The sequence below is a fragment of the Lynx rufus genome, unplaced genomic scaffold (genome assembly GCF_022079265.1).
Source record: "Lynx rufus isolate CCGP_SWC_20201006 ecotype Redwood Valley unplaced genomic scaffold, mLynRuf1.p SCAF_13, whole genome shotgun sequence".
In the NCBI taxonomy this organism is placed as follows: Eukaryota; Metazoa; Chordata; class Mammalia; order Carnivora; family Felidae; genus Lynx; species Lynx rufus.
In genome coordinates, this window is record NW_025814827.1 from 42,733,743 (window position 1) to 42,747,327 (window position 13,585).

General features: G+C 38.8%; 2 protein-coding genes across 2 annotated transcripts; both read left to right on the forward strand.

Moving 5' to 3' along the window:
* Positions 1-965: 965 nt before the first annotated feature.
* On the forward strand, positions 966-1,958 carry LOC124508170 (olfactory receptor 11H6). Its single transcript, XM_047074586.1, has one exon. The coding sequence runs from the start codon at positions 966-968 to the stop codon at positions 1,956-1,958; it is 993 nt and encodes a 330-aa protein (XP_046930542.1).
* A 3,910-nt stretch (positions 1,959-5,868) lies between these two features.
* On the forward strand, positions 5,869-6,825 carry LOC124508171 (olfactory receptor 11H7). Its single transcript, XM_047074587.1, has one exon. It carries the CDS (start codon positions 5,881-5,883, stop codon positions 6,823-6,825), a length of 945 nt encoding a protein of 314 aa, XP_046930543.1. The 5' UTR covers positions 5,869-5,880.
* Positions 6,826-13,585: the final 6,760 nt, after the last annotated feature.

Genomic DNA, 13,585 nt, shown 5'->3' on the forward strand with positions numbered 1-13,585 from the left:
ATAAGGGACATAACAGCTTCCATTTGTTATATAAGCCTCCAACCATCACCATAATGGAAGAAGAATGAGACTTACTTTGTTTTTTGTTTTTTTTTATGTTTTTCAATATATGAAATTTATTGTCAAATTGGTTTCCATACAACACCCAGTGCTCATCCCAAAAGGTGCCCTCCTCAATACCCATCACCCACCCTCCCCTCCCTCCCACCCCCCATCAACCCTCAGTTTGTTCTCAGTTTTTAAGAGGGAATGACACTTACTTTATATAGCTTTGGCAGAGTCCCAGGATCAATGCACAGAAGTAATAAAGGAGACATATTTTGTTCAACACAAAGTACTTTGAGAGAGCCAGAGATCCTCAAGAGGAAATGAACTAAATTGTTCTACAAATCCAGATGCCCCCTAGCAGAATGTGACCTAGAGAGGGCTACTCAGATGATTTTCACACCATTTTACAGAATCCTGAGGTTTCTAGATCACCTCCCTCAGAGCAGCAAAAGCAAAGGGTCTCAACACTCTCACCACACAGTTCCACTTATCTGCTTTTTATTGGACTTTTGTGTATGAAACTCTAAGAAAATTTATTGCTTCAGATTTATATTCAATTTTGTTTCAAAGTAAAGGAATGTATCCAAAATCTATACTTACATGTAGAATATCTAAGAGGTAATGATTCTAACATGAACGATAAAATGTTACTGAGACTCAGAGTTATAGGAATATTTGAAAAGAAGTGAGGTTCGTTCCAAACCAATCTTCAAATGGCCAGAGTATCTAGGAGTTACTGGCTTTGCACATTTAAGTAAACCCCTTAAATTTCTCTGAACTTCAGTTTCCTTATCTATAAAAGAGAAGGATGAAGCACACCTCCCTACAGCTCAAAGGGTCATTTGGGAGATCAAATGAGATAATTTATGTAAAAATACTTTGTACATTTACAAGTGAATTGTTAGCAAAACCCACAAATGTTCATTGTTATTCACTCCTTGGTTACTTCTGTTTCTCTAACAGCTTTGGAATCTCAGAACGCAACAATGCATTTTGTGACTGAGTTTGTCCTCCTGGGTTTTCCTGGTCAAAGGGAGATGCAGAACTTTTTCTTCTCATTAATCCTTGTGGTCTATCTCCTCACTCTGCTGGGGAATGGGGTTATTGTCTATGTAGTGAAATGGGACAAGCGGCTTCACACACCCATGTACATCCTCTTGGGAAACTTTGCCTTCCTAGAGATCTGGTACATTTCCTCCACTGTCCCAAACATGCTGGTCACCATCCTCTCTGAGACCAAGACCATCTCCTTCACTGGATGCTTCCTCCAATTTTACTTCTTTTTCTCACTGGGTACAACAGAGTGTTTCTTCTTATCAGTTATGGCTTATGACCGGTACCTTGCCATCTGTCGCCCACTACATTACCCTTCCATCATGACTGGGAAGCTCTGTGTGATCCTGGTCTGCGTTTGCTGGGTGAGTGGATTTCTCTGCTATCCAATCCCCATTGTCCTCATCTCCCAACTTCCCTTCTGTGGACCTAACATCATTGACCACTTCGTGTGTGACCCAGGCCCATTGCTCGCACTGGCCTGCATCCCTGCTCCTTCCACTGAACTTATCTGCTATACCTTCAACTCAGTGATTATCTTTGGGCCCTTCCTTTCTATCTTGGGATCTTACACTCTGGTACTCAGAGCTGTGCTTCGTATTCCCTCTGGTGCTGGTCAAACTAAAGCTTTCTCCACATGTGGGTCACACCTAATGGTGGTGTCTCTATTCTATGGAACCCTTATGGTGATGTATGTGAGCCCAACATCAGGAAATCCAGCAGGAATGCAGAAGATCATCACTTTGGTATACTCAGCAGTGACTCCACTCTTAAACCCCCTTATCTATAGTCTTCGAAATAAAGACATGAAAGATGCCCTAAAGAAACTCCTAGGATTAAGAAGTAACCCAAACTGAGACATGTTTGAGAGAGAAGCAGAATTTATCACTTCTAACCTTAATTATTTATAAAAACAATAGAGAATGGCTTCAGAAAGTCGTGTTCCAGCTCACACTTAAGTAGAGGGAGATACTTATTTTTCACGGTAACTTAGCAGTTCAAGTTCAGCTCATCAATGAAAAATGTTCAATAAAACATTTTAAGTTATCTCACTGGATAATTATATTGTGTTATTATATATATCTTATTTCCCTGTGATGTATCCTCATTGGTTTAATCTTAGCTGGTGGAAAGAATCACATATATGTGTACCTGGAGCCTTTCAATAGAGGGTGCAATCTTCTAAATTCAGAAAATACTCTTAAAGACAATGGACCAAGGGGCCACCACTAACAACAACAACAACGACAACAACAACAACAAAAAGCCCACCCAGTAACAGACATTTTCCATTGTTTAAAGCTGTCTTTCACACCAAAAACAGAATATGTTTCATACTTCTTTCACTTCGAGATAAAGTACAAACTCTCCTTCCTGCCAAAGCTCTCATTCACTAGACTCCTCAATCCATTCTTCTTTCCTATTGATCCACTGTCTAAGCCCTGCACTTCACAATGATCATTCTACATGTTCTCCCAAGTGGGCATCTTTACTCTTAGTGCTTACTCCCCAAATCAGTTGTGACAACTCCACTTGTAATATGGAATAACAATGTCCTAAGCATATTTTTACGCCTCTCAGAAGGCTATAGTGCAACATCTGAGTCAGGAAAGCATTAAGAGAAAATTATACCAAGAACAAATTCCATCTTTGTGCCCAAACCCCATGCTGAAACAGGAAAGCCATTAGCTGAAAGGCCAATGTACTTAAAATGAAAGTACCCCCTTTTAGTTATGGCCATTCGGGAAATAAAATTAGGTGTGCCAGGAAGATAGGCCTGCTGGTACTAGTTGATTAAATACTCTCACACAGTGTTTCTCAAACCTTTCACTCCTCAATCCAAACAAAGAATGTTTGGCAACAGTGGTCAGAAAACATGGGGCATTTGGGGTCAATATTTCTTTGAAACTCAAAGTTTTATCTAAAAAATGATCACAAATTATACTTTCTGTTCCACAGTACATACGTATTTTGTGTAATAAAGAATTATCTTCTCTGAGTGAAACCTTCCCTTCAGGAAGATATTTAATTAGGAGCTCTGTGTATCCCATGGCATACAATCACATACCCTGTTTGAGAAATACAAACTTAAGGAGACAATGGGGTCCCCAGAGAGTCAATGTAGCACATTATCTAATAATAACTATGGGCCAACCTACCAGAAATATTAATGAAACCCCCAGGCAAGAAGGAAGAAGGTCCCTAGAGAAAGTTACAAGATCACATGAAGAGATACCTGAGAATTCTCAACAATGGCCAAAATGGCACATAAACTAAGACCAGCACATAGTTTCAGCACACTCTGTAGGAAACAGACCACTAGAATCTCACAGTGCAAAGGAAGTGAAATAAGTTATGCATGAAGCTCTCACAGAGGGCTTCCACATTAAAGGCAGTGAAGGAGAGAATCTTCGTGGCCTCCCTATGAACTCTCCCCAAGATGACCTAGGAAAGCTTCACAGTATATAGGAATCATCATCTCTGATGGGCATTGCTGCTATTATACACCACAGGTGGGCCTATTCACCTATATATTTGTTCATTCAATATGCTCAAGAGCTTGAGTATCAAGGAATATTGGTTACTCACAGCTCAAAAACAAAAACAAAACTCTCAGAGTGTTTAGATCACCCTGGAACTTATACTCCCCCAAATAAGTACACTGAATTGTGTCAAAGTAATCCACAGATCTTCCCCATCTCAGGAAGTGTCTGGAGCACCAGGAATGGTATGACTTTCACAGGTATTTTGAACAAAACAGTGTGGAACTAGCTCCATCCACTGAGACTGAAACCAAGAGAAAACAGGGATTTGTTTTGTTTTGTTTTGTTTTGGTCTCCTCTCTCAGTTCTCTCCTCTTTGTTCATTCCAATACTTATGTCCACCATCAGGAGAGGTGGCATTAAAAAAAAATTTTAAGGGTAAAATCATATGAGTGTGTATAACAACTAAGATTCACATAGGGTTTAATGGTGAATATATTAGGAAATGCTTCTATAATTATGTTGGAAACCATTTGTGAAATTCATTTACCATGCTTTCCCTAGAGCTAATAGTTTTTCTGTGAAGTCTTTTTTTAATGTAAAAAAGAGTAGCCTCTAGCTCAAACACATGCATTTTTATTTTGAGTCAAAGTCTGTGAATCTGATTCAAGTCATTGTTGCTGTTTTCCCAGGGGTAAGTGGCTGCTCTCTGCATTACTCCTTTCTTGTCTTGTCGAGAAAAGAGAGCTCTTGTTTGGAAAGCACAAAGTTCCCACAGTGGGAAACCATTTTTTATACCAAATTATCTTACCATAATCATCCATTCTATGGAACCCTTAACAAAAACTGTGATCAATGCAGGTAAGTTTAGTTCTTCATAATCATCTTAATTTAAAAAATTAAAAAGAATTTATCTCCATCTTTCGATTTCCTTCTCTTCTTGGTTTCTTGTCCACAAGACTACAACCTGCTTTGACTTAACCAGTCCAATAGGAAGGTTGTGTTTGCTTCTAGATGAGTAGGTTCATAGTTCACTTTATGCATTATTCATTTAGTGAACTTGCAACAGCTGTTTCATTGTAAATATATTTATATCACTTAACATAATCTCACTGAATAGAAGGATTTTTCCCATTTGATTATGCTCAGTGAGTACTATAAATATTTTATACACACCACTTCTATCAAAATTATTTTTAAGCAGAATTTTCCTCTTATCAAAGAAGTATCTTGTTAAAAAAATTCTGGAGATTTTAATATGTTAAAGCTATCATTGTGTTCTTTTCTCTGAATTATTTGATTCTTAAAAAGGTATCTTTGGTGATGGTGTTATAAAGAGAATAAGGTCAAATTTTGGAATATGGGAAATAATTATTTTTGATACATCTTTGATTCTTTTCTATTATTTTGAAAATTGAGAGTATTTTTTAAATAGACTAAATCTATTTAAAAATCTTCCAAATAATAAACTTTAGGAAGATTGTAGCAGCAGTGAGAAGAGCTTTACAAGAAAATCTCCTGGTGATTTTAATTTTCTTCTCCAATACATTGTATCTGTTATATTCATCTTTAATAACATAGATTTAAATGCATATGAAGCATAACTTATCACATGAAATTAATCATTATGGAGTGAATTATAGTGACTTTTTATTGACAAAAACAAAGGAATAAATACCAAATTGTAAATGAGCTTTAATGCAATGTAAACATCTTTAAATAGGAAGTAGCTGTAAGAATTTGTTATCTGAACATCTTTGTTGATTTTCTCCCACTATCATGAAAAAATGATAGAAAGTAAATCTCCTAATGGAAATGGCTCAAGAAAAAAGGTAGCGGAGACAGAGAGGGTGAGAATCTGTAATAATGTCAAAGCTCAAACCATTCAAATCTATACAATGTGCCAGATACAAACGTATTTTTACATGATAGCATATGTGTCCTCACATTTTGAAATGAATAGCACTAACTGCTATATATGAACGGTTTTCACTGAAAAAAAATTAAACATAAGACAAACCATTTTTGCCTCTAACACAAGATTTCTTTATATCTAAAAAAGATTAAATTTAACTGATTTTGCCCACTGATAAAGTTCAAGTAGCTTAGAATTGTACATTTACAAAAAATCAGGGCCAAAGAGCTCACTCAGAATAGAGCAGGACTTATTCAAAACTTGTTTTAGAATATTCAGTACATTTTCCTACATCAAACTGCCTATCCTAAGAAAAGTTTCAAATGTCTCAGCAGAAAAGTGACTTGTCATTATCTGTCTTCTCTCCACAGTCTGGGGGCCATGAATAAGTCAGGGATATCTACTGTGACACAGTTTGTCTTGTTGGGTTTTCCTGGTCCCTGGAAAATACAGATCATCCTTTTCTCAATGGTTTTGTTGGTCTACATCTTGACTCTGACTGGGAATATGGCCATCATTTGTGCAGTGAGGTGGGACCATCGACTCCATACACCTATGTATGTGCTCCTGGCCAACTTCTCCTTTCTAGAGATCTGGTATGTGACCTGCACAGTCCCCAACATGCTGGTCAATTTTCTTTCCAAAACTAAGACCATATCATTCTCTGGCTGCTTCACTCAATTCTACTTCTTCTTTTCCCTGGGCACAACTGAGTGCTTCTTCCTCTGTGTCATGGCCTATGATCGGTACCTGGCCATCTGCTGTCCACTGCACTATCCCTCCATTATGACCGGGAAGCTCTGTGTCATTCTGGTGTGTCTTTGTTGGCTCATTGGTTTCCTTGGACATGCAATTACTATTTTCTTCATTTCTCAACTACCCTTTTGTGGTCCCAACATTATTGATCACTTCCTGTGTGATGTGGACCCACTGATGGCATTGTCCTGTGCCCCCACACCAATCATAGAGTATGTATTCCACTTTGTGAGCTCTCTTATCATCATTCTCACCATTTTGTACATTATTGGGTCCTATGCCTTAGTGCTCAGAGCTGTGCTTCAGGTTCCTTCTTCAGCTGGGCGGCAAAAGGCCTTCTCTACCTGTGGATCCCACTTAGCTGTGGTGTCTCTATTCTATGGAACCATAATGGTGATGTATGTGAGTCCTACATCTGGCAACTCAGTTGCTATGTATAAGATCATCACACTGATATACTCTGTAGTGACACCAGTCTTAAACCCCCTCATCTATAGCTTACGCAACAGGGAAATGAAATTTGCCCTCCGTCAGGTCATTTGTGGAATAAGAATCATCCAACCCTCATGAAAAGGTTTTGTGAGAAACAATGACTCTTTTTCTGAAAGTGGAACAGTAACTCTTTTCTTCCAATCCAAACTGATTTGACTTTATTCATAACCATAATGGTCCTGTGGTACAAAACAAAATTCATGTATTTAGTCATATTTGGATGTGCTTTTAGTTTCATGAATCTGTTTCCATGGAAAGAGATTGCCACCCAACACAGAGAAAAAAAATAACTCTTAAAAATCTCAATATTTACCTCCAGGAAGGTTTTGATTTTTTCAGTATACAATCTCTGTCCACACAACTTGGTTAAGAGATATGAATCAAATTGGTTATTTGCTTACAAGGCTATATAATGCTTCATTTTTAAAAAATGTTTTTAGTGTTTATTTATTTATTTTGAGAGAGAGAACTTGCAAGGAGAGGAGGGACAGAGAGAGAAGGAGAGAAAGAGAAACCCAAGCAGTCTCCATGCTCAGTGCAAAACTGAACATGGGGCTTGATTCCATGATCATGAGATCATGACCTGAGCTGAAATCAAGAGTCAAATGCTCAACCAACTGAGCCACCCAGGCATATAACACATAAAATGCCTTTTGCCATTTCAACTTGGACCAATCTTGAAAGGGTTTTCACCCCAAAGCACAACTTGGAGGATAAGGCCATCCCAAATGTGAGTCTATATGGAGTGGGTTACCAGAATCCAGGGATGAAAGAAGTCATAAGTAGCCAACCAATGAAGCACTACATACATCAGGTAACTACAGTTTAGGGAGCTCTGCCCCCACCAAAAAAGGAAATACTCCATGAGAGAAAAATCAACATACAAACTTCTGCCAAACAATAGGGCAACAATACCACTCAAGGAAAAGCTTTTCACCTTTATTTTTCTCCCACCTGAAACCTAGAGTAACCAGAGGCAGTGTAGTCATGTGGGAGAAAAGGAATAAAAGGGCAGAGGAAAAGTAGTACATCAAGTCTGAGTCAGACACAGTCTTGAGAAATAAGTTTTAATTTGGATAAAAGATTAAAATTTTGCTTTTAAACTATACTACAATTTCCAATATCTGGACAAGAGAACCCTGTATTAATACTAAAAGTAACCAGAAAAGCTATCACAGTGGCCCAAGATATTATCCACAGATGGAAACAAATAGAACATCAGAAAGTGTGTGAAGTAGAAATGGTGAGAAAAAATAAAGTTTCTTTGTGTTTGTATCCCACTAAGTCCAAAACAATCAATTAAATAATTAAAGTGCAAATGTTTTTAAAATGCTGTAGCCTACTGTCATCATCAAAACAGCATGGTATTGGCACAAAAACAGACACACAGACCAATGGAATAGAATAGAAACCCCAGAACTAGACCCACAAACGTATGGCCAACTCATCTTTGACAAAGCAGGAAAGAACATCCAATGGAAAAAAGACAGCCTCTTTAACAAATGGTGCTGGGAGAACTGGACAGCAACATGCAGAAGGTTGAAACTAGACCACTTTCTCACACCATTTACAAAAATAAACTCAAAATGGATAAAGGACCTAAATGTGAGACAGGAAACCATCAGAACCTTAGAGGAGAAAGCAGGAAAAGACCTCTCTGACCTCAGCCGTAGCAATCTCTTACTCGACACATCCCCAAAGGCAAGGGAATTAAAAGCAAAAGTGAATTACTGGGACCTTATGAAGATAAAAAGCTTCTGCACAGCAAAGGAAACAACCAACAAAACTAAAAGGCAACCAACGGAATGGGAAAAGATATTTGCAAATGACATATCGGACAAAGGGCTAGTATCTAAAATCTATAAAGAGCTCACCAAACTCCACACCCAGAAAACAAATAATCCAGTGAAGAAATGGGCAGAAAACATGAATAGACACTTCTCTAAAGAAGACATCCAGATGGCCAACAGGCACATGAAAAGATGTTCAGCGTCACTCCTTATCAGGGAAATACAAATCAAAACCACACTCAGGTATCACCTCACGCCAGTCAGAGTGGCCAAAATGAACAAATCAGGAGACTATAGATGCTGGAGAGGATGTGGAGAAACGGGAACCCTCTTGCACTGTTGGTGGGAATGCAAATTGGTGCAGCCGCTCTGGAAAGCAGTGTGGAGGTTCCTCAGAAAATTAAAAATAGACCTACCCTATGACCCAGCAATAGCACTGCTAGGAATCTACCCAAGGGATACAGGAGTACTGATGCATAGGGGCACTTGTACCCCAATGTTCATAGCAGCACTGTCAACAATAGCCAAATTATGGAAAGAGCCTAAATGTCCATCAACTGATGAATGGATAAAGAAATTGTGGTTTATATACACAATGGAATACTACGTGGCAATGAGAAAAAATGAAATATGGCCTTTTGTAGCAACGTGGATGGAACTGGAGAGTGTGATGCTAAGTGAAATAAGCCATACAGAGAAAGACAGATACCATATGGTTTCACTCTTATGTGGATCCTGAGAAACTTAACAGGAACCCATGGGGGAGGGGAAGGAAAAAAAAAAAAAAAAAAAAAAAGGACGTTAGAGTGGGAGAGAGCCAAAGCATAAGAGACTGTTAAAAACTGAGAACAAACTGAGGGTTGATGGGGGGTGGGAGGGAGGGGCGGGTGGGTGATGGGTATTGAGGAGGGCACCTTTTGGGATGAGCACTGGGTGTTGTATGGAAACCAATTTGTCAATAAACTTCATATAAAAATAAATAAATAAATAAATAAATAAATAAATAAATAAATAAATAAATAAAATGCTGTAGCCTAAAGAAGGAAGAAAACCTCCACCTGAAGACCAAAAGGTATGTTTTTGAAAGTATTCTTGGGCAACTGGACAGCACTATACTTCAAGATGAGTACAGGAACTTAAAAAAGGTGGGAACAGAATCAGAAAATCTACTTGGGAAGCTACTAATGACAGATTTGAACAATCCACTACAGTTTGGACTTAATTCAGCACTAATATTTTAGTGATTCAGCTGCATTCATTAGCAGAAGGAAGAGAAAGTATTTTGTATAAAATAGCTCACACGTATCCTACTACTGCAACTTATTAAATGTTGAATATGTAGCTATACCTATCAAACACCTATTCTTTTGTTAAGATTCAATTGAGACGTCACTTCCACCAGAAAGTCTTCCCAACATTCCCAGGTTGCACTATGTGTCTCTTCATAATGCATATAAAACACACCAGGTAATTTTTCATCATTGTACTTACAAACTCTTTGAGGTGAGTCTATTATGTATGTCTCTTCCTCTAGAGTATAAGCCCTTTTAGCACAAGGACAGTATCTTATCGTTTCTTCCCCAGCATGTAGCATGATAACTGACTGAATTATAGTAAGCATGTAAAGAAAGGAGGAGGAGGGGCCCACATGGTGGTGAAGTAGGGGGAATTCATACTCCCCCCTCTCTCAAAGAAGTGTAAAAGCCAAAGGACTTTGAACACCAGAGCCTGGGAGGTAAAGAGAATGAATCTGCTAGGAAGAAAATGGGAAAGCTGGAAAAAAGATAGGTGGGTAACTGCTGACTTGGGGGAGATTAAAAAAAGGCCACGTGGGCATGGAGGGGAGGGACCCCCTTCTGCAGAGAGACAAAGGAAAGAGAAAGAGCGGCTAGGGAAGTGCAGGACCATATCTGGACAGGAGAAAGACTTTGGACTGAGACTGAGAGGGATCCGATCTCTAACTGCGGGGCTTACTTCAGACTGGAGCTGGCTCCCTGTTCATACACCTGGGGAGGAGGGGAACCAGGCCGGGGTGTGGTTGCAGGTCAGGGGCTCAGTCGGCAGCTGGAGAAAGTGGTTCCCTCCTTGGAGGGCTGTGCAATAGCACAGAACCTGCCTGCGTCGGCCATCCCTGGGCACAGTGGCTGGGCTGAGGGCTCAGTCTGCAAAAGGATAAGGCTACCGTTTCCCTGGAGTGCTGTGGGAAAAGACAAAGGCTGCCTGTGTCCGCCACCCCGGGGGGCTCAGTCCACAGTAGGAGAAGGCAATCCTCCTGTAGTGCGGCTGCACAGACAAAGCCAGCCAGGACCACATCTCGCCGCACTGAGAGGCGCTTCCCCAGGGCTAGAGCGCACTGAGCGGGACTTTGAATCCTAGCCCAGCGCAGGGTGAGAGGAGTTGGTGGAGAAAGACCGCCCCATCTGTGCTCGCTGCACAGTGAAGACGTCTCAAACTGAGTCCACCAGGTCGGGCTCCGTGGAGAAGAGACTGGGGGATCACCATCCCCCCACCACCACCACCACCACCGCCACCAAGACGGGGCCTCAGGGATCACTCCCGGGACCCAGAATGGAGGTGGGTTCAGATTATGCCAAACCATACCCCTTTGCACTGGGTAATTGTGTATCCACCAGAACGGCACAGACCCTGCGGACAGCTACTACCTACAAGCGCTGCAGCATTGCCCAGGTTAACTCTAGGTCAATTCTGGATATATAGATACATTCTCCACTCCCCCCACCCCCCGCCCCATTTCGCCTCCTTATCCCTTCCCTCCCCTCGGCTGGTTACTCTGGTTATTGGTCTGTCTAAACAAACATATTTAATCCATTGTCTTGACACATGTTCTACACCTCCTTCTTCACACTCCTTTCTCTCTCTCTGGAATAATCAAGCCATATAGTTTCTCTGTCTGGGTAACTTTATCTTTGTTTTTCCCCCGCCTCCTTCTTTATTTTCCTTTCTCTCTCCCTAGATTAAGCCTTTTAGTCTCTTTGCCTAATCAATGTTTATCCCCCCCCCTTCCTGTCATTTCTCTCTTTGTATGTGCTCTTCCATCAGCACTGCCTCCACCCTCTTCTTTACTTGTAGTCGGTGTTTGGGGGTTTTTTGTTTTTAGTCTTCAGGGTTTTTTGTTTACTTGTTGGTTTGTGTTATTTGTGTGTTTGTGTGTCTTTTGTCTCCTGTTTGTCTACCTGTTTTCCTTTACAGGGCTACTCCAAGGAACAAATCAAAGCATATCTGGTGGAGGGTCCAAAATAGTAAGCATGTAAAGAAAGGAAAAGTTTTTAGAACTGGATGAGTGAACTAGTTCCTGAATCAGTCCTCACTGAATTAAATATACTTTGGTCACAAAACCACTAACTGTTTACATTTTTTTAATTTAAGGAAATTATCACTTTTAAAACTATATTTTGGTATGTTTTATAATAAAAAAATATCATCTTGTCATAAAATTTTTGAACAATACATAAGAGGTAAAGTTAAGAGTAAAAGCTGTCACCTTCCTCCTTACAATCCCACTTCCCACAAATAACAAGTTTAATACTAGTCAAAATTTCTATATATATATATAGTAGCATGCAAATGCATATATATATATATATACATATATATATATATGTAATGCACATATATATATAATGCACATATATATATATAATGCACATATATATATAATGGTTTTTCTTTTTTTAAACTGATTGTATTATACAGACTATTTCATAGCAGTTATTTATTCTCCTAAAATTGTGTAATTTTCTATACAGGTACAATACAAATAGATATGCTTCATTCTTTTTCACTTTCATATTGTCCTCTTGTGGAAATAAATCATAACTTTTTCATTTTTCCCAAACTGCTAGACAAACATTGTGTTAAAGTATTCTATTCTCACATAGGTTCAATCTATGGAAAATAAAAAATTAAAAGTAAAAAAAAAAAACCTACAGTTCTAGGGAGGATTTTGTTAAAGAAAACAAATCTATCACAAATACCATCTAACTAAATAATAAGCCAAACACACACCAAGTCTATATAATGTATATGCAACTTTAAAGAATATAAAATTTAGAAATGCCTGTGTTCTTCTTCACCCAAGTAAAAATCATGGCACAGTGTCAGCACTTTAGAAGCCTTTTGTGAGCCTATCCTCAACTACATTAGTCTCCCTACACAGCAAGAGGGGGGAGGGATTTTGTATTAATCTTTCCCTTTTCTTTGGCTTTACTACTTACTTATCTGTAAATAAAAACTATGGAGTAGGGAACCCAAATAATATTTCTCCACAGAAATGCTGAAAAACTGATGAACACTGTCAGAATCTACTTAATTGGAATTCTGGAAAAAAAGTCAAGAATGTATAGCAACTAAGTTAATGCTTCTTCAAGAAAAAGGCAAATAACACATGGTAGGAGAGCTTTGTGAAATTTTAAATTATCTTTGCCACATCTCCTTCTCCTCAGAGAAGTAGCAGTCTTAAAGTTAGCAGTCTATACTCCTGGTGGAAGTTACTGGTTCCTGGTTCCAGAAGAAGCAGAACTGAACTTCTTCTCAGAAGTTGTTTGTCTGTTTTGACATATCTAAGGGCTCCCTGAAAGACTGTAAGAGAGGGCTTGTCTTTATTTCACCTACCTTGGAACTCTCTCAAGACACAGAAACATCTATGTGGAAAGCATTCCTCAAAAACAATAAAAGGCAAATGAACAAGCCATTGCTGCCTAGGGCAAAGGATATCAATTGAGAAAGACAAGAAACACACTGAAAATTCTAGGAGGAGAATTTTGGAGAGTTAGTTACTTATTCCTGGAAATCTCCCCAAACAGAAAATATCAATAACAGGAAATGAATTATACAAAAGAATTAAATAAAAATTCTAGAGCTAAAAAGTACATTAGCAAACATTAAAAATTTCCTAGAGAAGTTCAACAATAGATTAAATAGAAATAAAGTAGAAATAAAGTAGAAATAAAAATCACTAAACTTGAAAATAGGTCAATTGAGATAAATCAGTCTGAGGAAAGAAAGAAAAAGAAATAGGTAAACCAAAC